The sequence below is a fragment of the Eptatretus burgeri genome, chromosome 1 (genome assembly GCF_056783735.1).
Source record: "Eptatretus burgeri isolate ZD-2024b chromosome 1, Ebu_testis_v1, whole genome shotgun sequence".
Lineage (NCBI taxonomy): Eukaryota > Metazoa > Chordata > Myxini > Myxiniformes > Myxinidae > Eptatretus > Eptatretus burgeri.
In genome coordinates, this window is record NC_140961.1 from 95,911,785 (window position 1) to 95,939,284 (window position 27,500).

General features: G+C 41.8%; 2 protein-coding genes across 5 annotated transcripts in view; both read left to right on the forward strand.

The window, feature by feature from the left end:
* LOC147034994 (slit homolog 2 protein-like) overlaps nucleotides 1–27,500 on the forward strand; it is a 473,672-nt gene that overhangs the window by 256,745 nt on the left and 189,427 nt on the right. For all 4 annotated transcript variants that reach the window (XM_085892213.1, XM_085892231.1, XM_085892209.1 and 1 more), the window contains exons 8-9: nucleotides 8,447–8,610; nucleotides 25,056–25,194. In XM_085892213.1, the coding sequence (XP_085748339.1) occupies nucleotides 8,447–8,610; nucleotides 25,056–25,194 (303 nt within the window). The remainder of the gene's footprint in view (nucleotides 1–8,446; nucleotides 8,611–25,055; nucleotides 25,195–27,500) is intronic.
* Nucleotides 15,699–17,343, forward strand: LOC147034995 (uncharacterized). Its single transcript, XM_085892242.1, has one exon. It carries the CDS (start codon nucleotides 15,726–15,728, stop codon nucleotides 16,848–16,850), a length of 1,125 nt encoding a protein of 374 aa, XP_085748368.1. The 5' UTR covers nucleotides 15,699–15,725; the 3' UTR covers nucleotides 16,851–17,343.

Genomic DNA, 27,500 nt, shown 5'->3' on the forward strand with positions numbered 1-27,500 from the left:
AGTACCTTGATAAAAAAAAAAGGCAGGGTGCCACACAGTCTCGAAAGTTTAGGATTTCTAAAGAGATGGCCCAAATTTCTCGATAGCCAAGATTTAGTGCCTTGATCCATTATTTGGTTAAGATAAGGAACATCTCCAGGTTAGAATGCTGAACTGATGATCTGAGATGATATAGCTGGAAAAGATGTAATGTCTGAGGTCTGCAACAATAATGGTGGTGAAGGATGGCCGATCTGTCTTTTAGGATCCAAATTGAAACCGTTCTTGTGATGGGGTGACATTTGTAATTTTCCAAGATGAAGGCAAGATACCATCTGAGAAAGATCTGAAGAAGAATGAGAAAAGATGAGAGTATACGACTGAAGTACAATTATTGGAGATTACAGTTCCAATGCCTTTGGGTCCATCAGTTGCAGAGACTCAGGATTGTGAGGAAATTCTCATCCTTAGTGTGAGAGAAGTCCATATGCTGTCGAGAGCAATCTGGGATGTCAGAAATAGTGGGTAGGGGAAGTGAGCGATTTGGGGACATTGGTCTTTTCAGTAAAAGATGGTATTAAAATATTCAGTTTTTTTTCTGGAGCAGTGTCCAACAGGATTTGGAGGATGGCGACAGATTTGAAAGGTTTGATTGCATGTTGACTTGATGTTGGGTGCTGGCTCATTGAATATGCAGATAGACTCTTGCGGGATACGCATCGAGATTTTCGGTTCTCATAAGTTGAGTTTACCTTTCAGGTGAATAAAGCAAGCTCTTTTTTTCATGATGGCATTACCGAAAACCTCAATATACCAGGATTCATCCATCCATCCATCCAGCCATCCATCCATTGGGACCATACTCTGTGCAGAGCGTTGGTGCTGCCGAAGCAGTCTCCTTAGCTATTGGGTACAATCCTGGATGGGTCGCCACTCCGACACAGTATACCAGCATGCTGGCACTCATTTTGCCAACCTCAGAAAGATGCCAGGCAGAGTCAACCCCACCTGGTATTAATACAAACAGCCAAGTGGGATTTGAACTCAAGATCCTAGGATCCCAAGCCCACCACCCAAACATTAAGCCAACACCAGGCATATACCAGGATCATGTTGGTGAATATGACCATTTGAGGCATGAAAAGATGAATTGATAAATGAAGGAAAGGCATCTGTTGAAGAGGGAATTCTCGGAACTGTTTAATTCCTGAATTACAGGAACAGTTGTGTTGGTTGAACTTGTTATGATGATATAATCAACTACCAACACTAACATTCAATTTCAAGCTGATATTGAGAACATAAACTCTTGAGTTACTGAAAATTATATTCTCAACTCGCTGAATGTTTGCGTTGTTGATTTAGGTGGCCCGTTCCGCAGCTTGTGGTTCATTGTGTAAACGATCATGCCTATCTTTAAATGATTAGAACTAATCGAAGGCAGACGTGCATTGCAGGATATCATCATTTGGTGAAGCCAGCCATCTATACATTTTAACAGTTCCGGTGTTTTTGCTGACCAACATTTTATAATTATTTTCACTCTCTTTGTTCTTTCACTTTCTGCCATCTTGATTTTCAGTCCAGGCATTAATCCAGGAAATGCATAATTCCTGGATAGGGGATTATGAACACCACAAAGACAAGCCCCTCAGAAAAAAAGTATTAATCTACATCCATTATCCTGCCTTTTAGAAACAAAAGTCCAGGAAGAAGAGTCCTGTTTGAAAAAAGTGAGAGCTTCCCATCAACCAGAATCATGTAAAATGTAAAATGCCCTCTTCCAAATTTTTCAACAATGTAAGTCTACATCAAGAACACATCTCCCCAAATGCAGCATGTAGATTTTACACTTAAGTACATCGATAAAAATAAATACAGGTAGAATGGTTAAAAAGTATTAAAAAAATAAAATCATTCAAGGTGGTATGTCGGCAGCTGTGATGGTAAATAAACAATTCAAAGTTATGTGCTGGTCATGGAGGTGTCGGCTAAAAAAAAGACAATGAATACATACATATATATATATATACATTCATGTAGCAATTGTGATATGTCCATATGCTATTCCCTAGAACCCCCTCCTCCCCATTCTGACATTGTCTGCACTGATCTGATACCCACACAGTCACCTTCCCCTTTTGCATATTCAACAAATATATTGGCCCAAACGTTTCTGGTACTTTGAGCAAATACTTCTCTTGTTCAACAGTTTTTATTTGTTGCTGTGGTTAATTTGTTCATGTAAAGTGTTTGTGCGTCTCTTTGAATGACTTGTCTTGTGTTTTTGTGCTGGGTTCATGTGTCCTAGTCTGGGCCGCGTGTGCTTGTGCATCTCTTTTGGGTCTGTTGCTTTGTTTCCACTTTTTACTCTTTTTTTTCCTTTTTCGTTCATTCTCCAGTTCGTTGCCCCGCTGCGACATTGCCGGTGCATTACCTTTTCCCCGATGACATCTTACTCTTCCATGAGCCTCAATTTCATAAAAATTCCTCAATTCCATAAGCATAACTCATCAATGACATCAGGTTGGATTTTCTATTTTCAAGCGAACACTCTGCTAAATTTGTTTGTAGTGCAAAGTTGCACTGTCTAGACAGCAACAACACTCTGTGATGGCAATCAGTCTCAGAAGTTTCCAAGAACACCAGACCACTTGTTACCTGCAGTCTCGGCAGTAATTTGTAAGTTGGCCATGGTGCCATCAATAACTCGCCTGTTGTTCGCGAAGGACACCGTGGTATCTTTAATGCCCATCAAGTCATGCGGGCACACGGCGACACCCAGGTTCGCATCCATCTGAGGAACAGTGCACACATTGATGAATCACCCTGCCTGCAAAATACCAAGAAGACAAGTCATATCTGGGCTGATAATATTCTTCCTGGTGTTGTGAATGTCACAATGATGAAAACGGTGGAAAAAACCAGGTTCATCAAGTGTGGCATATGGTTTATAGTTTTGCAAAGACATCAACGGTAGTCTGTTTATCCACTCGATCTCTAAATAGAAATATTTTGCCTGGTTTGTGGGGAACTTGGGCATTGGCTTTTACCTTATCATCTGTGTCCTTGTTTAGAAAATCTTATCGGGCATGTTTGTGGCAGCGAGGGCATGCTTGATGGCCGTTGCTGGAACAAGAATCAAATCGACTACAGGATTTGGGTTTGTGATAAGAAAGTTTGGCTGCACAATGAAGTTCCTAAAGGTTGTTCATCAACCCTCTTTCAATAATGACTAATAATAATAATTATAATCCACAGTATTTATATAGCACCAATATATCTACCACAAACTCTATTCAAAGGCTCTGAACTTTCATATGTTTCAATATAACCTCATTGCAATAAATTGTCTTAATAAATCAGAGGTCCCAGAGCTACCAACCAATACAAAGTGACGTAGAAGTCATGTGACGCATGTGACAATATTATGATAAAAATAACCAAACAATCATGGCCAATCTATCCTCAGTGGCCATAATATAGCCAATACATCCTTCAGGATGAATTAGGCAACATGGAACCATCTATATATTACATATGCAAAAATGGAGGAATTTTGATCACCCCTCTTCTCTGGCTACTTCTGCCATAAATACCCCTCTTCCTCCTATTTAACTCCACCACCAAAGGTGGACAGAGGTTGTTTTCAGGTTTGTCTGTTTGTCTGTCTGACTGTCTGGCTGTTTGTTTGTCTGTGAAGTGAGCGGATATCTCTAAAGGTTGTGGACGAATGTGAAAATCTTTAGATTTCGTAAGTATATTGATGACTTCCGTCCTCTGTTTGTGTGTTTGTGTGTTTGTTTGGAGGCACGATAACTTGAGAAGGGAATAAGCTACCAATGTTAAATTAAACCACGTGATTCAGGTGTGTGATGGCTAGTGCTGATTAGATTTTGGTCAAAATCGGTCAAAGGTCAAGGTCACAGTGAGGTCAAACATTCGATTTTTGATGGTTTGGTACAGAATCATCGTAGAAACTTCTGGTTTGTGTCGCTACCTTCTCTGGAGACAGCTTTTATTAGACAAGGTCAGAGGTCAAGTTGACGATTTCGTAAGTACCAGTCTATGACTGCTTGTTTGTTTGTCTGTCTGTTTGATTGTTTGGCCGCACAGAACTTTAGAGTTTTCTCCGCAACCACTTGTTGGATGGAAACAAAATTTTCACCATTGGAGCAACTACTCTTTTAGAATGTTTTAATCATAATTATGATGTCATAGGTCACATGCAGTGGCAGTCATGTTGGAAAAAGTGCTAAAACTTTGGGCCAAAGTTTCTCTGAAACTGCACGAAGGAAAAAAAATTGAAACTTAGCACATGTAATGGCAAGTACTCCTCATGGGGAATGTGTGATTTTTTATGACGTCATAGGTGCCTTCATGATGACATCATAATTGCATATGTAGAATGCCACATCTGATCAGTATGAATGTTTTTGAGGGTCATCTGGGGATAAAATGGTCCACAAAAAAACAATTGATGACATCGTCAGTCACTTGATTCTGCAGCCATATTAAGATTTAAAAAAATAACATTCAAAAATTTTATTCTCTGAAGTGGCTGAACAGATCGAGGGAAAATTTTACACGTATGACCGCATAACCTTGACGAACAAAAGGTTTACATACATGACATCATGGTTTACAAGGTTTGATAGCCATATTGGATTTACCTGAAAACCTACAAAATATCTTCTCCAGAACGGCTGGACAGATCGAGGGGAAACTTCACGCAAATGTTCCCCGAGCCTTGGGGATACCAGAGTATTCACGAATAATTGATGTCACATGGTCTGGTAGCCATGTTGGATTGAGCAAAAATCCTTTTTAATAATCTTTCTCTTGAACTGCTTAATCAAACGATGTGAAACTTCACAATTCTGATATAGGAGTAATAGAGAATATATGTTTTAAATTTCAACCTGATCAGACACATGGTCTGGTAGCCAGAATTATTATATTTTTTGATACTTTTTTTGCTATATACATCTTCTTCTTCTTCTTTCGGCTGCTCCCGTTAGGGGTCGCCACAGCGGGTCATCGGTGTGATCCGCATTGTGATTTGGCACATGTTTTACATGTGCGGGATGCCCTTCCTGATGCAACCCTGGTCGCCTCTTACGACACAGGGATATGGTACACCTATTTTAACTGGGGTATACACCGGCCCAGTATACTGGTACTCATTTCGCCAACCTCGGAAGGATGACAGGCTGAGTCAACCCCCTGGTGTATTAATTCAGTGGCCCAACGGGGCTTGAACTGAGGACCTTTTGGATCCCAAGCCGCTGCCCTAACCACTGCGCCAACACCAGGCTCATATATATATATATATATATATATATATATATATATATATATATATATATATATATATATATATATATATATATATATATATATATATATATATATATATATGTCTTTAAATAAGGCTCACTTGGCTGTGCATGGATGGGTTTGAGAGGAGAGTAGTTGCTGAAATGCGACTCCGATCCAGGTTCCTCCTGATTACTTCATCTTTGCTTTTTCCTTGTTTCGGGTCCTTCTGATGACTCCAATGCAGAACTGTACCTGTTTGATCTTCCATTTTATTTGAATTTAATTTATTTTCAACCCATTCTAAATTCGATTGAATAATAATGAGAAACGTCATGGGTCAGGGTCAGGTGTCCGATCAAAGCGGGACGTCTTGGTACCCGGTCATCACTGCCAGCAGTTATAAAGTGGCAGTTTGAATGATGTTTCTTCGTAATTACGTAACACACCACTACACAAACACCACAAAAAATACACCACACAAAACTACACAAACACCACACAAAACAAGTCCTGGTGAGGGTCTGCAATCTCTGATTGCTCTTTTTCTTGTTTTAAATGATTTTTTACCATTGAGTGATATCGAGCACAAAATGATATTGTTATAGATTTCCGCCCGCTCGGCGTGCGCACGACCTTTTCAGCCCAATCCAGGCCGCGCATCCACCGAACGCGCAATCTAGTCGCAGCTTCCGGATCAACGCCCAAACCCAGCTGCCGGTGTTTTTAACACACCACAAACTTGTCAGTGCTCTGTCCACGCGCTACAGGGTCTAATCGCCGAATTATCGATCTACCTAATTATTTGCATGGACAGAAACTACCGATAGTTTGTACCTCGACGGGACCTGCACGAAAACGAGCCACTTAAGCGGCTCGTTCCGTATGCGAATGCCGAGTGGTTATATATCGCCAAGTCCCGTCGGATGAGATTATTATGTTTATCGGCTTTATTTAGCCAGTTAATTCCCCGAACGCTCCATGGCAGTCAATGTGAGGAAAGGGACGCAACGAGCAGGTGACATTCAACAATGGGGACATTTATTTTAAACACAGGCATGCAAGCAATGAATGAATGGGGATAGGGGACAGGACACGAGCAAAAAGCCTACAGCCGAGTTCTATTACGTAATGTACAGGCACTTAACAGTTTGTTACTTACTACAAGACAAGGCGCCACAGACTTTAATGCAAAAACCCAAGAAAGAAAGAATCGGCTCGTGAGCCTTTAATGTACTCAGGGCCGGGATGACCGGAATAGGCTGTTATGGCCGGAATAGGCTCTCAAAATATTATGGACAGATTTAGATGAAACTTGGTGGACAGGTTGGGTGTATGACAATGACAAAATGCTTCAGTTTTGGTGAAGATCTGGATCTGGATATGAGAATTTTAATAATTTTTTCAGTGAATTTTCACCATTGGGAGATGCGACCAAAAACGATATATGGCATGATATCTCAAAACGTTGTGGATCAGTTATGACAAAACCAGGTGAATGAGTTGGTTCAGTGACGAGAACAAGCCGACTCAATTTTGATTAAGGTCCAGATCCAGATAAGGCCTATCAGTGGGATATGAAATGTAAACTGTTCAGCCTGGCAGAGGTATGCACGCTACTGAGTGCCATTCTAGTTCCTTACTGTTATCTTCTCAAACCTTCTTTCCCCTCTCTCCCCTTTTCTTGTCGTTTCTATTGTCAAAGTTATTGTCTCTTAATCTGCAACCCCCATCAACAGTCTAGTCTATACTGAATGCTGTTACGTGGAAGTGGGATGGGGGGTGGTCCATATCTTGACTGTGGTGAGTGTTATATGATCCATGTGTTTCAAATTGGTTATATTGCCATGTTACAAGGAACTGTTAGAGTAAGTCATTTGTTCCACGTGATGCTGTAGAGGCAGTGTATGTAATTTATAGATGGGGCAGACAGATTAGTTATGTATTTGTAAAACTTCTTGTTTGTGGGAAGGGCTAGATGAGGACTTCCCATCACAGAGGCATACGTGTCACGCCGATTACAATCTCTCTGGCCTGTTTGTGCCAGCCTTGGTGGTGTAGTAGACTGTGGAACCCAGAAGAAAATATATACATATAATTTTTTGGTGCCGCCCCATGGGTGGGATGGCCCAGAGGAAGACTCCACCCAGGAAGAAGAAGAGAACTTAGAGTCCATGAGAGAGAACCAAGGGAGGCTCATGTGCAAGGAGGTCGAGCAAATGGTCCACAGAAGAATTCGTGAAGGAGATGTTCTTGTGGTCTTGTGGAAGCTTTGGGATAGACCCAAGCTGGTAGCACCCTGCCTTTGCAGAGGAGAAGAAGCCACCATGCCTTTTGAGGGGGGGAAGAAAGACCTCAGCACTTGGAGGAGGAAGAAGACGTATCGACAAGACGACCATACGGCCTGTTTGAAAGTCTACTCATCTCTGGCCCTGCTCGTGGCTTTGTGACTTCATCTTTGAACACCATTGTCACTGGCCCTCGTCTCACTCCTGGTTTCTACAGCGGGCTGCGTCGAGTCCTGAATCCACCCTGCACATCATAGAGGTAAAGGGAAGTCCTGCCTGCATTATTGTCTTGTTGTATAAGTGTGATCTGTGGTGTCCAGTGAGTTATATTTTGTGTTTTATTTTTCCTTCTTGTATATAAGTTTGCATATCCCATTCTTATCTTTGTGTCTTTTGACTCGCTTGGTTTGTTCCATTTTTTTATAGTGTCTTGTCAACACTCTTCCCTGTACTTTGCTTTTCAAATAAATCCTTTCAAAGGCTAGAAACGTGTTTCAGCCATCTGCTTTCCAGGTGTGTTGGCCGCCAATTTTGACTCATTTGGGGGACCATGGGGAATGGTAAAGTCGAGTAATTATTGAACACGGTGCCATGAGCACGGTTTGACCATATCTCGTGACGAAAGTTCCTGGCTCTGAGGAATCCCGCATTAACGTGTACTCGAACGCGACAATACATGAGCCCTCAAGCCAAAAAGATGTCTAGTTAATTTTGCTTCACAATTAAGTGTGGTATTTGGTGCAAAGCACATCGGAATAAAGTGATTGAGAATAATAGGAGGAGAAAATTGTCCTGTACTGCTATAACGTGATGTCACTAAATGTGACTCTCCTCTTTCTTCATCTTCCTCCTCCGCACAGCCGTTTGCACAGCAATAGACTCTTATGTGACTGCCACCTGTCGTGGCTTTCGGGTTGGTTGCGCCAGAGACCACGCCTGGGACTCTTCACGCAGTGCATGGCTCCACCGCACCTGCGTGGTCTCAACGTTGCGGAGGTGCAGAAGAAAGAATTCACGTGCACAGGTGGGTAATAATCCGAGTTTACAAACAAGAAACTTCAACACAAGAGGAGGCCATTAATCCCATCAAAGCCTCCACTATGGTTATCAACCTATGGTTGTTTGTCCATGTTCTATGCTTTTTTAAATCTCGAGTGTCGAGCAAGGAAGCAGCACGTACCATTCTTTTTGAGTCTTTGGTACGACTTAGCCAGTGTTGGAACCACTAACCTCCCAGGCTCGGAGCAGATGCTCCAACCATTATGCCACTGAGTCTGGTTAATTAAGAAACTATTAGACGTGAACAAAAGCTTGGTAATTATATTATTTTCTGTTATACTATTAGATGTAGCGGAGATTCCTTGAACCATGGCTCATGCTTCACAAACTTTGAGTTATGATGATTGAAAATCCCATGACTGTGGATTAAAACGGGGGAAAGTGCCTGATTTTCTGAAAGAAGTAAGCTGAGCCAAAGGTTATCTGCGGTCTGGCTTATGTGATGTGACGTAGGTCAATTCCAAAGACACGTTCATCAGGAAAACATGTCCATGAACAAGCTGTAAGAAAATCACGGAATTCAATCGTTACCTGTCTTCGGAGGTTTTTGCCACACTTTGTCATGGATTTCTCAAAGAAAAAGGCTCATTTCAAAAAAACTTATTTCTGTGTTGATGGATAAAACTTCACTTGCGTACACTCATCATCATCATCATCATCATCATCATCATCATCATCATCATCATCATCATCATCATCATGTACCATGCACTATGCAGAGCGTTGGTGCTGCCGAAGGTGTTACTAGCCTGCAATCCTGGTCGTGTTGCCACTCCAGTTTAGGAAGTCAGGGCAGGAATTTGGAATTTGGCTATGGTGCCAGCGATAGCTTGCCAACTCGAAGGACACCGTGGGATCTTTAATGTCCACTAACTAAGGCCGGCAGATATGGTGCCTGTTTAACGTCCATCCGAGGGATGGTACTCGCATTGATGAATCACCCTACCTGTGAAACACAGGGATGACAGTTTACAGCTGGATCAGGATACAAACCCAGGTTGGACACCTTCGAGGTGAGTGTGCTTACCTCTAGGCCATCCTGCACACCACACCAGCTTCTTGCGGACACTGCACAATATGATTTTGCTCGCATTCGCTGTTCTGTACGGCTATTTCTTTCGCATACAACCAGGTTGCTGTAGCAGCTATGCTCCATGGCACCACTGTGTGACTATGACTCCCGTGGTGGTTCTGGTTTTAGAGACGCCAATAGAGCACCACTGGCTTGTTTTGTGTGCGGTTAAGTTACTAGGTCATAACTACAATGGCTCATTACTTGTGCTCTCTGAATGATGCTCTTCTATTGTGAAGTTTCTTCAAATCCAGTAATAGTTTTCCAATTATATTGACAGAATTCCGACCTTGTTACTTGTTGCTGAAACTGCCGATGTTCATTTCTGATGAGGGCCTGCACTTTTATGTTTACCATTGCCGAGTGTTATTTTTTAAAGGGGTTGTTAGTTGCTATTTTAACTGCCATTACATTAAAAAAATAAGGCAATAAAATCACCAAAATGAAATTCACTGGTGAAAAATTTTATGTGGAGTGTAAACTTCCTCCTTCTCCACTCCGCCTTAGTTTTTCACGACCTATTAAAGTTCTCAATGTGGAGTGTCGATGCCGTTTCTTGGAATTATAGAGATAAAAGTGTTGAATAAAAATGTGTTCTTGGCTAGTCATCATTAATTGCAATAATTACAACACTGATATAATATGTGAAAGTAATCACAATGCAGACTCGCGGAAAAGCCTCGAGGTGTGCATGTTTTCCTGTGAGCCGTCTTCCCTGGGTTTGAATCCCGACCCAGCTATAAACCGTCATCCTGGTGTTCCGCGGGCACATCAATGTGTGTGCCGTCCCTTGGATGGACGTTAAACTCGGCATCCCATCTGTCAGAATTAGTTGGTGGACGTTAAGGGTTCTATGCTGTCTTTCGCAAAGAGTTTGCGAGATATCGCCAGAACCATGCATGAACAAATTACAAATTCCTGACACTGATGTCTGAGTAATGTCCATTGTGGAGTGCTGCCATATCGCGGATTGGTTCTGACCTTGAAGCTTTTCTTGACTTGTCATAAACACCCAAGATCCCTGTAAAGAGTACCGGCCTTCATTATTTTTAATCACAATATTTATTTTCTTTATCACGTGATTTCTTACCATTCGGCCAACTGCAATCTGGTATTTTCATTGATGTAGAAAAATTATTCATTTTCAGCTTGCCTGTTCGAAGAACAAAGAGCTATAGCGATACCCCCGGCGTGAGCGTGAGCGTGAGCGTGAAAATGTTAAAGTTTTTGGTGCAAGTTATTTCCTTTCTCATGTTTTTATCTACCACACTATTTTTTTTACTGATTACAATATACAAATACATATATTGCTTTAAAATCATTTGGATCAGACTTCACTGCAATACTTTATAAAAAATATTATTGGACGAGTCTTTTAAAAACGATAAATGTATAAACGGGCGAGCATTGGGTGGCTTTGACACCAACTCTCTGGTTAAGCCTTATGATGAAAGTTACAAAAAGAAAAACATTTTCAATATGATATTTCTTACAATTATTGCGAACACATTGTTAAGTTTAAAATTTGCATTCCAGCTTCAGCGAGTGCTACCGAAAGACTGTGCAGGAATCATAAATTTATGGAAGACATTTCGAATTAACCTTGTATAACTCTGCTGCCCTATGTGGGCAAAAGTAAATAGGGCAATCTTTTACGTCTCCTCAAAAAAAAAGCTTAAAAGCCATACGGATCCTTGCTGAGACCGTAAATGCTTCGGTCTCATCAAAAGAGTGGCCGGCACAGCTTGAACGGCATTCAGCAAAGTTTAATCATTTTGCATGCTTTGGCTCAAGCTAATTAAACACTGGGTTTACGTGACTCCAAAAACATTCTTGCATCAGCCAGACATGAGTTGCATTGCTGTAGTGACCTCTGACATCTGGCCCTTTCTAAGGTCTCAAAGCCGGTTGGCCTGCCCAACTCTTCTGGGACGAGGCAATGAGAACAGAGCCCTTTTCAAATAGCTTTTCTCCAGTCACCTGCTGCGTATGTCGTCATGTTGGTCACTTGCATTTTCCCTGAGAAGTTTTTAATGTGTACTGAACGTTTAACCAATTATATGCATTTCATTTTAATGCAATGGACTAAAGTCCACTGCTGAAAGTTTTCATTACTGTTTACTCCTACAAATTGACTCTGGCTGAAGCTGAAACCAGCTTACTGTACTCGCAGTGATTGTTTCATGAAATGATAACAGCAGAACAAAAGGAATTGGAGTGAAACAAGTTCAATTCCGTTGCCCCTCCGTTTTGCATTCCTTTTGTGAATCAATCCGAGGTTATCATGTCGTTATTAGCTCGCCCGTTCGAAGAACAGAGAGCTAGAGCGATACCCCCGGCGTGAGCGTGAGCGTGAAAATGTTAAAGTTTTTGGTGCAAGTTATTTCCTTTCTAATGTTTTTATCAACCACACTATTTTTTACTGATTACAATATACAAATACATCTATTGTTTTGAAATTATTTGGATCAGACTTCACTGCAATGCTTTCTAAAAAATATTATTAGACTCGTCTTTTAAAAACGATAAATGTATAAACAGGCGAGCATTAGGTGGCTTTGACACCAACTCTCTGGTTATTTTATTTCGGAAATTGTTTCCTCAGAATCCTTCCATTATAATGTCCCAACCTGCAATTGAGTGTTCAAACTGATTCAGGAATACGATGAAGGTTATACATCCATTGTGTCTTCTTCATTTTGGTATCACGCCCACCGACCCTCTGATTGAGAAGGAGAGATTCTGCTGTTCTGTGTCTGCACTAATGGGGAAGATTGGGGGAAAAAAATTCTTAGGGGTTTTTATTTATTTATAAATGGTAGGTAATTTTAATTCTATACGGCTCACATGTCCAACAGAGTGGCGTCAATGTTGCGCACTTACCTTTGAGCTGCGTCGTCCCGAGTTTTGATTCCAGACGCGACTATAAATCGTCGGGTTTGTGCTTCAAAGGGAAGGCATTGTATCACAAAATGCAGCATCTCTGGGTCTAGCATTAGTTAGTGGACTTCAAATATACCAAGGTGTGTTTTGTGAAGAATAGGCCAATTATTACCACCACACCAATCAAATTCCTGCTCTGACAAACACTTGGACGACAAAGACAAACCACCCGGTGTATTCTTTTCCATGGGGCTGTCCATTGAACCTCCCTTTGGACATAACAAAGAATATATATATATATATATATATATTTGGAAAAGAAAGTAGCACACTGAGCAATAAAATAATTCAAATTAAAATTCTTTATTTAATGCCTGATGTTTCGAGAACAAACGAGTTCTCTTCCTCTGAGGCTCTGAGAGTGCTGTGGTGGTCGCACCGCTAAGTTCCGTTGGGGACAGTGCGCGTCATGGATTGTTCCAAGTCCAAGCCAATCACAAGGCTTCCTTTCAATTTGAATGACTGCCCTTTGTGTTGACATTGTAATTGATGGTGTAGTGCTTTGTATGTGGGATGCAAGTCGATGTGTCGGTTCATGGAATTTTCACAAGAGTACCAGGCCTCGATAATCTCACAGTTCACCCTTAATGATCTTCTGACAAGGATAATTGTCTGATTTCATGAGAACGTGGTGTGTGTGTGTGTGTGTGTGTGTGTGTGTGTGTGTGTGTGTGTGTGTGTGTGTGTGTGTGTGTGTGTGTGTGCGTGTGTGTGTGTGTGTGTGTGTGTGTGTGTGTGTGTGTGTGTGTGTGTGTGTGTGTGTGTGTGTGTGTGTGTGTTGCAACCAAGGACAACTTGTCCTGTCGCCTAACAGCAGGTTCGTGTTTGGTTAGCCATGTGAATAAGCATTTGGACGTTTGGCCCACATATTTGGTTTCACAATCTTCACAAAGGATGCTATTGATGTCGTTACTGTCAAATTTGTTCAAGTCGTCCTTCAGCTTTGACAGCTGTGCTCGTAAGGATGATTGTGGTCTGGGGGTGATGTTGATATTGTACTCACGTAGGATGCGGCTTGTAGTTTCAGAAGTGTGTTGTATGTAAGGAAGTGCTACCGTGTGTGTTGGTGTGGTCGGATTGCTGCTGTTATGGTTGGGTTTCCGGTGACAGCATTTGATGAATGAATTAGGGTCGTGGTTTTATCGCAGTAGTTTAGTGACATGCAGTATCTCCATCCGGCATTGTTCAGTCACTGCATTGTGTTTTTGCACGGTCAACTAAGCTGTGAACACAACTTCTCTTGTGACAGGTGGGATGGCCACTTCGTTCGTCCAAAACTTTGTCTGTGTGGGTGGGTTTATGGTACACCGCTTGAGTGCAACTTTCCGTTTCTGTCCCTGGAGAGATGTACGTCCAGGAATGGCAGAAATCCAGCTTGTTCTACCTCACACGTGAACTGTATTGCTCACCATGTTGAATTGATCTTCACAAGGAAACAGGTCAACATCTGCCTTCTTCATGATCACGAATGTGTCATCAACGTACCACAGCCACAACCTTCGGGAAGGCTCACCGTGTCGTGTAAGTTCTTCAAAGCGTTGCATCACGAGTTTGGCGATGAGCCCCGAGATGGCGATAAGCCATCGGGGTTCCTTGATGTTGATGGTATATGGTGCTGTCAAATACAAAGTACGTCGATTTGAGGCAAAGTTGAATGAGTGACATGAGATGACCAGAGCTGAGGAGGCTCTTGCTGGCAAGCTGTTGGTTGTTGTTGAAGTCCAGCTCTAAGGTCTGTATGGCCAATTTGATGGGTATTGATGTGAATAATGAAACGACATCGAATGAGACCATAGTTTCGTCACTGTTGAGGCAGACATTTCTGATACGGTCAGGATAGTCTTTGGCGTTCATACTTTTTGTGGTGATTGGGTTGTTAAGTGTTTAAGTCGGCGGAACAGACATGTGGTGAGATTGTAGGTGGATGTTCCTTGGAGGGCCATGATGGGACGGAGTGGGTCATCAACCTTGTGGATCTTCAGTAACCCGTAGAATCGTGGTATGATGGAGTCGGTTGTCTCATCGCATCCTATTCCTGTTTTGTGAGGAGGTCAACATCTCGCAGTTTCTGTAAAGTGGTGGTTACCTGCTTGTTTATGGTCTTTGTTGGGTCATAGACATCTATTGGTCTGTTGTGGTCTTCATTAGGTCTATTGTGCCTGATGAAGCCAGCTGCAAAGCCGGCGAAACATTTCCTGAGACCGGGTCTGCTCTCGCTTTTTTGTTCAAATTAGCGGAGTCAATCTGGTTTTTTACTTTTGGTTGTAAGTGCCTTCTTCTTCAAATAAAAAAATAAAAAAAACACACACTCACACACACGGTCTGCAATCATGGAAGAGCTCAGACAAAGAACAGACCAGGACACAACAAAACAAAGGTTACAGCAGGATAAAGGGGAAACATCAATAATGGGGTGGAGGGAGAAGGTAGGGGAGAAGGTAGACGGAGACAGACAAACAAGGGATGCAGGTAGTGATGAGGATTAGGGGAGATAGTCCGGTGGCAGAGCAGCATATTTCTAGTGAACCTTGCAATGTTTGGTAACAATCGTTTTTTGGCTTATTTTGATAGATATTGGTGTCGAGATCAATTTTAGGGTGAGTGGCCACTTGTCACTGCCTTGGCTTTTGCAGAATCCAAGATGGCCAAAAAATACAATCAAAATATAAATTAGGTTGTAAATCCTGTTCTAAGTACAGCAAAAGGATGATATTGGTGTCTAAATCTATGTTTTAGAGACCAAGGAAGTGGATTATGATGTTATTGGGTCATTTGCTGGCCATCTTGGTAGCACAAATCCAATATGGCCGCCAAAAATACCTGAAAAATGCCAAAATCACAAAAAAATCACACTAAAAATGCAGTTGAACAATGATCCTGCTGGTTACACATGTGCTTGACGTGTTATATAATCTGATTGTGAAGTAATGATGCCGTTTAGAAGCCACCTGGTGCCACCTACTCAAGACGTAAATATCGTAGTGCTTCCAATGTGAAATACACCAATATATCGATAACTTTTAACGATCTTTGTTTTTGTTGTCGGTTCTGATGCGAGTCATGATATGGCTGAAGCAGGAGACAGCAAGGATGCCGAGGAATGCTTCTTCAAGACAGTTTACAACTGTGGGGTTGGGAAGTTGATGCAGTCTTCACGAATCGGCACAATATTGGAAGCTAGTAATCTTCGGCAAGATGATATCAGACTACGAAAAGAACTATCTGATGGATCATCTACTGTTAGATGTCACAAAAATTGTGTATCCAAATATGTATCTCCTTCCACTCTCAATAAATTGGCCAAGCGTATGCCAGAGGAAGAGACAGATGATGACTCCAACGCTGGTTCCAAGCGATTGCGTTTGAGTACCGGTGGTGATGTTTTTGACTTTCAGAAGCACTGTTTGTTCTGCCATGACATAACTCCTTGCATATTACCGAATGAGTATGATCCCAAGGTGCCACAACAGTACAGAGTCCCTGCATCGAGAGTAACCACAGACAAGATGGCTGATGGGGAGACGTACAAGCAGTACCTACTTGACCTTTGTGATGAACGTGGAGATGAACTGGGTAGAATAGTCCGTGACCGTATCATCGGAGCACCATCAGATTTGCACGCTGCAGATGCAATGTATCACCGCCGTTGCAATATGAGTTTCCATCGTGATGCTCAGAGAACTACCGCGATCAATAGCAAAGGTACTGCTGATGACCAAGCTTTCGCTGAAACTATCAAAGTAGTCGGTTATGATCACTCAAAAGTTTGGAATTCGCTCGATGTTGAAGCAGTTTATGCAGACAAGGGTGGATCTGTCATGTCCAGACGTGTCCTTCTTGAGAACGTCATCCAACATTTCGCTGAAGATATGTTGGCATTACATTCCCCTGGAGTGGCAACGTTACTAGTGTTCAGGAAGCATGTTGCCACAAATCTCAGGCTTGTGGATGATGATCAGAATGGCGACATGGATGAATGTATCCGGAAAGTTGGCAAGCAGATCATGAAGGAGACCAAGGCAGCTAAGGATGACTTCAAATCCTACACTAAGCACATTGATCGAGAATCAGCCTCAGAGTGTATTAGTGAGACGTTGGTGAAACTACTATCAGCTATCAAGCCTACTTTCCACAATTCACTACAATCCATCATGGTGGGTAATATCGTGAGCTCAGTGGTAACGTCTTAACCGACACCATTACAGATAGCCATAGGTGTACTTCTTGGTGACCATAAGATGATCATCACAGAACTGTACAAGTATAATGTTTCTTGTTCCTACGATGAGGTTCGACGATTCAGAAGGTCAGCGGGTGTTCAATCATCAAAAGCACAGCAGTTAGCTGGACTCAGAGATGCCAGACTGGGTGGACTTGTGCAAATCATCATTGATAACTTTGATGCTGTGATCAGTTCCCAAAACTGCCACCTCGAATGTCATTACATGGCAATGCTGGCAGCTCAGTGGAAGACCGAACTTGACCACCTTGAAGGTTTGGATACATCGATCCCTCGCCTAACGAAAGAAGAAATGAAGCACCCTATCCCATGGGAGACACGAGTCGTTGAGTATATGGGACCGAAGAAACCTCCTATGCCATTTACTGCTACAAACCGATTTGCCATGTCAGACGACTTTGTACAAGCCACAACAATCTCAATTGGCAGAGCCAAAGATTTAGACTTTACTTCATCAAAGACGTGCTCTTTGAAGCAAACACTCCTGAGTACAACCGGTACAATACACATCACTGTCGTGAGTCAGGAATGACCCCAGCACCCAAGACAGCTGTGGTATATCTTCCACTTATAAATATGAAGCCAGGGGACCCAACTACTGTCCTAACTTCCATCACCGGAGGATTCGAAGTCACCCGAGCATCCAACCAGGATATTCTCGTTCTCACCTGCGATCAGGCCATATATAAGATCGCCGTTGACATCACATTTCATCAACCAGATCTGCTCACCAACATGGTGGTGATTCTTGGTGGGATGCATTTCCTCATGGATTTCGTGGGTTGCGTTGGCACTCTCATGGCAGACAGTGGCCTGAAAGAGATTCTGATGACGTCCTTCGGCTCCGTCAATAAGATGTTGCAAGGAAAGAAATATATCCACAGAATGTTCGGGCACTGAGATTGCTCACAGAGGAGCTGCTTCGACCAGTGTTTGTGAGGGAGAATCTACACCTGACCAGCATGGATGATTTGGAAAAACTACTTGATGAGATCGCCACTCAAAGTCGTACCACAAAGCTGTGGGTGTACAACGTCATCAAACCCACATTTCTAATGATGATGTTTTGTCGGGCGATGCATGAAGGCGACTGGCCACTCCACATCAAAACAGCAGAATCAATGCTGCCATACATGTTCGCAGCCCACAAGTACAACTATGCAAGGTATGGCCTCTACTACGTACGCTCCATGACTTGGTTGGGACCAGATATTCTGGACAAGTTGTGCAGAGGAGAGCAGTCACTACACCACACTGCTAGTGTCTACAACAGACAGTGGAGCGACATGTTTATTGAAACGAACTGGATGAGGAAGGGGCATGGGCCGGGTGGCATCATTGGCAACACAGAAAATCCTCAAACGATAGCGACATGGGTGTACAGTATGGATGCGACCATGACCCTGACTGGTGACCTTAAGAAGATGTCTGGAGCTGCCGAGAAGGTACAGCTTAACCACAAGGAGGAATCTACCAGTCGCATTCGTCGAGATGGCAATGATCGTAAATCACTGAAGGCTACTCTAGAGTCATGCATTGACCCATTGGATCCAGCTACCCATGATGCAGGATGTCTGCTCAACATCTCAAATGGTCAACTAGCTCAACGGAATGTTAATGTTGACAAGGCAGTGGAGATTGGAGCTGATCAGCTGATCCAGTTCGAAGCATTATGGCCAGAGGGCTTTTACAGCTCACTCGCAAAACAGGTGACAACCTTCGCCGCAAAGAAGAAACGTCTAACAATCGATGATAATCCCGTCATGGATCAAGAGGCTATATACGCTCGGGTGATTGGCCTTCTCGTGAGCGAACGCGATCTCGATCTGGAACAAGTCCTCTCCACAGAGCTAACTGCATATCCGCCCTCGATGTTTCAAGCTGATGGCCAGATGCGAGTGGCAACGGGAAAATCCACACTGAAAAAGAACCTCCAAGTCGAAGTTTCACAACGCCTTATCACAAGGCCAACATCTATGGTGATTGATGTTTCCGCTCTTTTGTGGACATTAGAATGGCCATCCCAAGGAACCGTTGACACGTTCATTTCGGTGTTCAAGGTCTGGGTCAACGTGCGGCTGCTTGAAGCTGATGTCCACCTGTGTTTTGATCGTTATTATGACTACTCTACAAAAAGCAGCACCAGATCAGCTCGAGCCAGCGCTACCCGGGTCCATCAGCTCGAACGGAAAACTCCACTGCCGGCTCGGGACGCAGTACTCAAGAACTCAGCCAATAAAAAAGAACTCAACACACTGATTTGCGAATCAATCCTGAGTGATGACAACTTCCTGCAGCATGCGACACAGGACCACCAGTTGGTGGTTACTGGGGAAAACGACACACCTACGCAGATATCGAAGGGTCATAAGTCGCCTCGTCTAGATCTAGCATCAACACATGAAGAAGCTGACATCCTCCTGACACAACAGGCCATCCATTTGGCAAAATACCATCCAGAATCACGGGTGCGGGTGGTGTGTGATGACACGGATGTGTTCGCGTTACTTGTGTACTACTACTACTTGAGCGAGAAGCTCCAGTCTTCAATAACTATGCAGTCTCCAATCATTGGTCGGTCTTGCATTGACGTGAAGGAAACCGCTCTTAAACATTCAGCAATCGTACCCGAGCTCTTAGCGCTTCATGCTTTGACTGGTTGTGATTCAGTTGCTGCGACTTATGGAATTGGGAAAACAAAAGCAATTGCGGCCGCTCGAAAAGGCTACTCTCTGGATCAACTTGGTAAACCCTTGGCAAATATCGTTGAAGTCACCGAACAAGCAACAGCTTTCATTGGTGCGTGCTATGGCATTACAACTCCCACCTCTTCGATGACCAAGATCCGCCAGAAACTATGGGCACAGAAGACTGGAAAATCAACAGCAGCACCTAAGCTGTGTAGTTTTCCCCCAACTACAGAAGCGTTTGAGCAGAACGTTCGAAGAGCACACCATCAAGTCGCTCACTGGTACAGTGCCCTGAGTGGGGATCCACCAACTCTCACTGCAGTGGAACACGGATGGGAAGCTGATGACACTAACAAGTGTCTCTTCCCTCGGAATATGGAGGACGGGGTACCCTATGCCCCGGAGCACATTCTGAAGCTGGTCAGATGTGGCTGCACATCTGTGCAAGCATGTAGAGGTGGGAGATGTGGATGTATGGGGCGCCAACTTCCGTGCACAATGTTCTGCACCTGCGGTGGTGGTACTGCCTGTTCCAATCCATTCAACATCAATGAGAGTGCAACAGATCATGCCGACATCCCTGATGACAGCGATGAGACAAATGACCGAGCAATGGATGTCGAGGATGAGGACGATGAATAGTTCCGAGATATAAGATATTTTGTCCAGTGGGGTGTTAATTTTGCTTAATTTTTTTTAGTATAATTTGTATTGACATAGCATTGAAACATTGAGCAATGTGAAGCTGCCAAATTATTGTATTATTATTATCATTATTATAAATATTATTAATGGGAGTATCATATACTTTAAATGTATGTCGACTTTTGCGTCACGTGAATGTCATGTCTGAGAGAATTATACAATAAATATTGTCCGATTCTAATTACATTTTGTTCTTATATTTTGCTTGAAATCGATATTGCTATCAAAATAAATATTGCTTATAAATTTGCGAATGACTTCAGAATCATAATATACATGTCTATGCTTCACAAAGCACACATATATACAGAAACTTAACTCAACTGCATTTACAACCGATTACATTAGATTTAGTGTGATTTTGGCATTTTTACAGGTAATTTTGGTGGCCATATTGGATTTATGCCATCAAGATGGCTACCAAATTATCCAATAACATCATAATCCACTTCCTTGGTAACTAAAACATATAGTTAGACACCAATTTCATCATGTTACTGTACTTAGAACAGGAGTTGCAGCCGAAGTTATAGTTTGATTGTATATGGTGGCCATCTTGGATTCTGAAAAAGCCAAGACAGTGACAAGTGGCCACTCAGCCTAAATTTCATCTCGACCCTAAGATCTATCAAAAAAATTGAAAACATGAATGTTACCAAACATTGCAAGGTTCCCTGGCCCAACCACCGGACTAAGAATGCAAGGGGTGGACAAGATTGATACTTCAGCAAATTTTTGGGAGGAGCGGAGATGCTTTAACAGGTGTTGAAAATATCATGACTTTGGATGGGGGATGACCTGAGATGGTGGTGAACAGCTGTCTTGAAGAATAGGAAAGAATGAAATTGAAGAGAGTATGGAAGATGGTTCCACAGGCGGGAGGGAAAAAAGAGGAATAAATGAGTGGAGGTGAGTAGTGGTCCTGGATTTAGGCAGTTTCACTCGGAAGGGGATGCTGGTGGACCACTTGCATCCTGCAGATACTTGAGAGGGGGATTGGGAGGGGGGCAAAGCATGGAGAGGGCAGAGTTTGCAAGACCAGAAATGACACAGAAGAAGACAGAGAGACCACTGACCTGCCTGCGATGGCAAAGTCATAGGACCATAGACTCAGCTTCATTGTGAGAGATTCCAATGATATTGAAGGCCGTGGTTTCAACAGCGTCAATCTGAGAAGATGTGAGGCAGTGAAGTCAGCCCAGAGGAGAGAGGAGTACTCCATCAAGCTGCGGTTGAAAGCTTTGTAGGTGCATAGGAGCTCAGATGTGTCAAGGAAGGGCTTTGCATGACGGAGGATGCCCAGTCAGCATCTGGCTTTTGAGGCCATCTTTGAAATTGGGCTTTCCCAAGAGAGATCACGGCTGAGAGTGAGACACAAGAGTTTGAGTGACTGAATCCCTTCGAGACAGTAGTTGAGAAAGTAGATGGGAGGGTTTTCTGAACGGTCCGTTCGGAGAGAGAGTGTGAGTGAGTGGGACTTCTCAGGATTGAAAGACATGTTCCAAGTGTTCCAAAGACATGTCTGTCAGAAGGATGAGAGATGTCACAGCAGAGAGTGGAGTCATCAGCAAAGATATAAAGAGGATTTTCCAGAGTCAGTGAGATCATTGATGAAGATTAGTAATAGTATGGTGCCTAGAACATTGCTTTTGGGTACTCCAGCCTTGACAGGGAGAGGAGAAGAAAGGGTTCCGTTGTGAGCCACACATCGGCTACGAGAATTGAGGAAGTCAGTAATCCAAGCATGGAGTTGGCCTTGGATTCTATAAGCAGACAGTTTGGAGAGCAAGGCAGGATGTCAGACTATCAAAAGCACGAGATGTGTCCAGAGACAGCCCTGATCTCATGTCTGATATTGAGGACCTCCACCATTGTTGGAAGAGTAGAATCACTCCGTCCAAGGTGGAGTGACCAGGTCTGAATGTGAATTGATGATCTGGGATGAGGCTGTTGGAGAAAAGGAATGAGTTTAAGTCAAATGCAATTATTGATTCCATGACCTTGCTGATTGGAAGTACAGGAAGCGAATTAGGCTGTAGTTAAGGGGATCCGTTTTTGCACCTTTTTATGTAATGCTGTGATGGCTGATTTGCAATTTCCCAGGAGGATATCGGAGACCAGTCCTGAAGTGTAAAAAATAAAAATAAATATGTGAATATGCAAAGCATGAATGTTGAAGCAGGTCACACTTTATGATCAGCGAATACATGACGTCCGCCAATAGTAAATCTGCAAATAGTGGTGTCTGACAGTATATATGTTTGTTTGTATGTATGTATGTGTGTGTGTATATATATATATATATATATATATATATATATATATATATATATATATATATATATATATATATATATCTTCTTCTTCTTCTTTATTCGGCTGCTCCAGGTCGGGCTCGCCTCACCGGATCATCCGTATGATCCGCATCGTGATTTGGCACATTTTTTACGCCGGATGCCCTTCCTGACGCAACGCTAGTCCCCTCTACGACACAGGGATATGGTACACCTATTTTAACCGGGGTATACACCGGCCCAGTACACTGGTACTCATTTCGCCGACCTCAGAAGGATGACAGGCTGAGTCAACCCCCTGGTGTATTAATTCAGTGGCTCAACGGGGCTTGAACTCAGGACCTCTTGGATCCCAAGCCGCTGCCCTAACCACTGTGCCAACACCAGGCTATATATATATATATATATATATATATATATATATATATATATATATATATATATATATATATATATATATATATATATATATATATATATATATATATATATATATATATATATATATATATATATATATATATATATATATATGACTGGGTGGCCAGGAGGTATGCCTACTTGCCTCTAAGCTGTCTAGCTTAGATTTGAGCCATGGTCCAGCTATAAGCTGTCATCCATGCTGGTCTCACAGGCAGGGTGATTCATTAATGTGTATGCCTTCCCTCGGATGGATGTGAAACCGGTGTCCCATCTGGCCACATTAGTTGTTGCATGTTAAAGATCTCACAATGTCCTTCAGAAGGAGTAGGCAATCTATCGCTGGAACCATGGTCAAACTCCAAATTCCTGCCCTCACTACTGCTGGGAAGCAATGGAAAAACACCCAACATAACCCTTGCCAAGAAACTACTTTGGCAACACTGAACCTGCCTTCGGACACCAATACGAATACGAATACTGTATATAGTAGTGGGACATGCTTGGACACCACAAGAAAATACTCATGTGGACCGTACATGCATACATTATAAATATAAGCTTTATATATTTGATGTGGCTTGTGAGAGAGCTTTATGTATTTGATGAAATGAATTGTGCTTACATTCTTCAAGCACCTATGTTATTCAAGTAAATCAAGAACTTGCGATTATAATGTGCTCTGCAGTCAAAAGTTTACAGCTATCATAATTTTTCATGAAAATACGGCAAAAGTTATAAAATTAGAGACGGAAGAAGCCTTTGTAAGAGAGGCTGCACCGGCCGACTTTTATTTCCGGATATTTTTTTAATGGATATTTTCCGACAGTTTTTGTGATCTTTTTCCCCCTGGGTGTTGGTTTTGAGTTATCATAGTGCAAAATTTCAGCTTTCTACCCCACATAGAAAGTACTATATATATATATATATATATATATATATATATATATATATATATATATATATATATATATATATATATATATATATATATATATATATATATATATATATATATATATATATATATATATATATATATATGTGTGTGTGTGTGTGTGTGATATGGCTTTCTTGGCTAACATCTTTGAAAAATGTCTCTCTGTGTTATTGTGACCATTAAGCCTTTGCATTTTAAGCCATACCAACTTCGTGAAACTTTCCACCGGAGGTGGCTTCCTGTCAGGAGACCACTAATAACCTCGACCACTAAAGTGTTAGCTTTCAGACATAAGCTCCAAGAACAAGGAAACTGCACCGTCTGTATCAAATCAGATTGAAACTATTTGTCAGATCAACAGGTGTTTCCCACTTATCTAAATAACTGTTGCAATTGGGGTTTGAAACTAGAAAATCAGCTTTTTTCATCAAGGTACTTGCCAAAAGTACAATTGTTTTAAAATATAGTACATTTAATGAATATTAATGAAACTTGCTCCTCATATCTCTCTTGAAACTCAGTAATGGCTTGCATCTCCAAGGAAGCTCAGTGGCAATAATCCCTTGTATAAGGATGAGTGTTTGCCGATTGACAGGAAGTCATCTCTGTGGTTTAAATGCACAAAGATTTGGAATAACAAATATTTTCCCAGGTTCAGACTCCACCCCTTGTCGGTTGTAATGTTCTGAGTTGCTTGGTTGATGGTGAAACGAGGCACTCCAAAAGCGCTCCTATGCCGAAACAAATTAGTCTCAATTTCCGTTTTCTTCCAAATGCACTCTGGTTTATTTCATATTTTACTTTATTTTTGATGGAGTTTTCTGTACTTTTAAAAATACTCTCTCAAGGATTTGTCTGATGGGTTTTCTGAAGGATAACTTCCAATGAACACACATAACTTCCAGGTAAAGTTTGCTGCACTGTTTTCTGAGATTTGTTTCAAGAATCATGCAGTTTGTCTACACTCATGCCAGTGAGAATATGTAAGTGACTCAGAAAAAATTCAGTGTGTGTGTGTGTGTGTGTTTTGAACTTTTGATAATGTATATTTAATATTTGCCTATTTTTATGCATGCCATGACGTGACTGTACTGTTGCCACTCTAGATTACTCACGAAGGGGTTCCTGCAGTGCCTTTGGCAGCACTTGCCCATTGGTCTGTTCCTGCACTCAAAGTGTGGTGGACTGTCGTGGCAAAGGCCTGACTGCCATTCCTCACAACCTTCCACACTCCATTACTGAACTGTGAGTGTTCAACAAACATCATTACGAACATACAAACAAATAGCCACATTTCATTTCAAATGAGTGAAGCGCAATTGCTACGTCCTGATGTCATTGTGTGTTTGAGAAACCCCAAAGTGAACTTGATTGTCACAAACATTAGCTTTTCATCTGTCACAAACTCTCACGTTGTTTGATGAGTAGCACCCTGTGCTAGAAGTAGCTTTTGGAGCAACATGCATTCATTAATGTTCAGTCATTCATGAACCACCAAAATTTGAATTGCTATCAATCAGAAAAGGCAATTTTCAAGAGCTTCTCAAAATCAATGTCATATATGTTCAACATAGCAGTACTCTTTAATTTAACTCATCTTTTGAATTTTGATTTTAGCGCCTTCTCCTGGTGTCCTGCTGACTGTAGCAATGCAATTCAGTAAATTGTGTCATTCTCATTTAGTCTTTCCCCGAAGGGTTTGGCATATATTGCAATGCCCTCATCTGTCTGTCTGTGTCCACGTCTATATATTTTCGCTGTTTTTTCTTCTCTGCAACTGCTTGGCCGATCGATTCACTACTTTAAACATCGGAGGGACTCCGCATCGAGAATATTTTATTGATGCTCTGATGTCATAAGTCACATGATATGGCAGCCATATTGGATTAAAGGAAAAAAAATTGACATCTTCATCTCAGAAACCACTCATATGTGTTATTTTACCTGTAAAATAGGGTGATAACGATGAGATCATTGGTGAAGTGGTATTCCAACCTTAATTGGTTGAATCAAAATCCTTGTCCAAAAATCTGATACTTTATATGTCTGACTCGATGTAAGTGAAGAATTAAATGTATGACATTGAACATGAGGTCTGGTGGCCATATTGGATTGAAAATATAAAGGTAAATAAATGTTCTTCTCCAAAACCGCTTAACAGATCGATGTGAAACTTCACACATGGGATCGCCAAACCATGGGGAATATAGTTTGAAATTTTTTATTCGTATTCATCTTCATTGATACAATTTAGCCTTAATGTGCACAAAAGTGGTTGTCAAATATAATGTCAATCGGTCATCAATAAAGCTACGGATGATAATAGGGTGCACGAATGATACTGGTATATGTGCCAAAATGGTAGCCTGTTCAGTTAACGATGGTATTTTTTATTCAGAATGAGCACGTGAGGTGAGACTATGCGATCTACCTCGTGCTATTCTCGTTTGATATGCTTCTCGTGTATTTACTGTCACAATCCCATGGATACATTGAATATTCACATTACTTCCCGTTTAGATGTGATCTCGCCAATTGACAGCCAGTCAAGGATTTTCTTTAAAACGTTGCATCTGTTTGTATATAATTACCTGTTGGTGCACAGTTATTGCTTTAGAACAAGGATTCCAAAAGTTTTGGTCAAAGAGGGCGAGTTAACAGTTGGAACGTTGGATGTCAGGCTTTTGGAGCAACATCAATAGATATTTTTTCGAATCAAGCACCTCCATGTCGATTAAATATAATTCCCCTTATTTACACTCACAATTTATCAATTTTAAGGAGTTTACTTTATTTCTAGTTGAGTGGGAGTTTTGGAGTTAACCTCTCTGGACTCATGGCAACATGGCTTTGAAACTTGTCGCAATTTGAAGGATTGAGTTAAGATGATCATCCGTCAGTGTTGATCTAAATGTTGACTTAATGAAGATGATCGTGGAGAAGGTTTTCCCACAAGTCTGTGTGCTTCTGAAAATAGAATTCATTCAATGGGTGTGCTGACAAATTGCCATGTTGGTTGATGGTGAGATGTTTTTATGGAACTGGGCCAGGCTTTGGTCACAGTATGAAATTCAAGAAGTACTGGATGATGTTTCCTGCAAGAATTCCATCATCTGAACGTACTTGCATATGCACAGAAGCTCCAACTCATTTTGCAAGGTTTAGTCTTCCAGGACCTCTTTGTATGCTGGAAAAAGGGCAACATTGTCATTCTTCAGATGCTTCTGCAGTCATTTTGAGTTTTTTTTATTTATCAGGACTTCAAACTACGAAATAGAGTAGCTATTAACTTTCCATAACTTTGCAGCTTCAGATCCAGTTCATTTAAGAAGACTGGTGATGTCAATTAAGAATGCTATGTCACATTTATTCTCAGTATTGCCTCGTTGGAGTTTTGTCCTTTTTCAATCACAAGTTCAGCAATTTATTGCCTCAGAAGAAAGAAGCGCTTCAGAGTGATACCTATGCTCTGACATCAAACTTTGTGTGAAGCAGACAACATCTCCAAGTTAGGAATCGTATTTCTAAAAGAATGCCTTAAATTGCAGGTG

What these genes read in the sequence shown, in the direction of transcription:
- LOC147034995 (XM_085892242.1), top strand. Translation starts at nt 15,726, where the DNA reads ATGGCTGAAGCAGGAGACAGCAAGGATGCCGAGGAATGCTTCTTCAAG.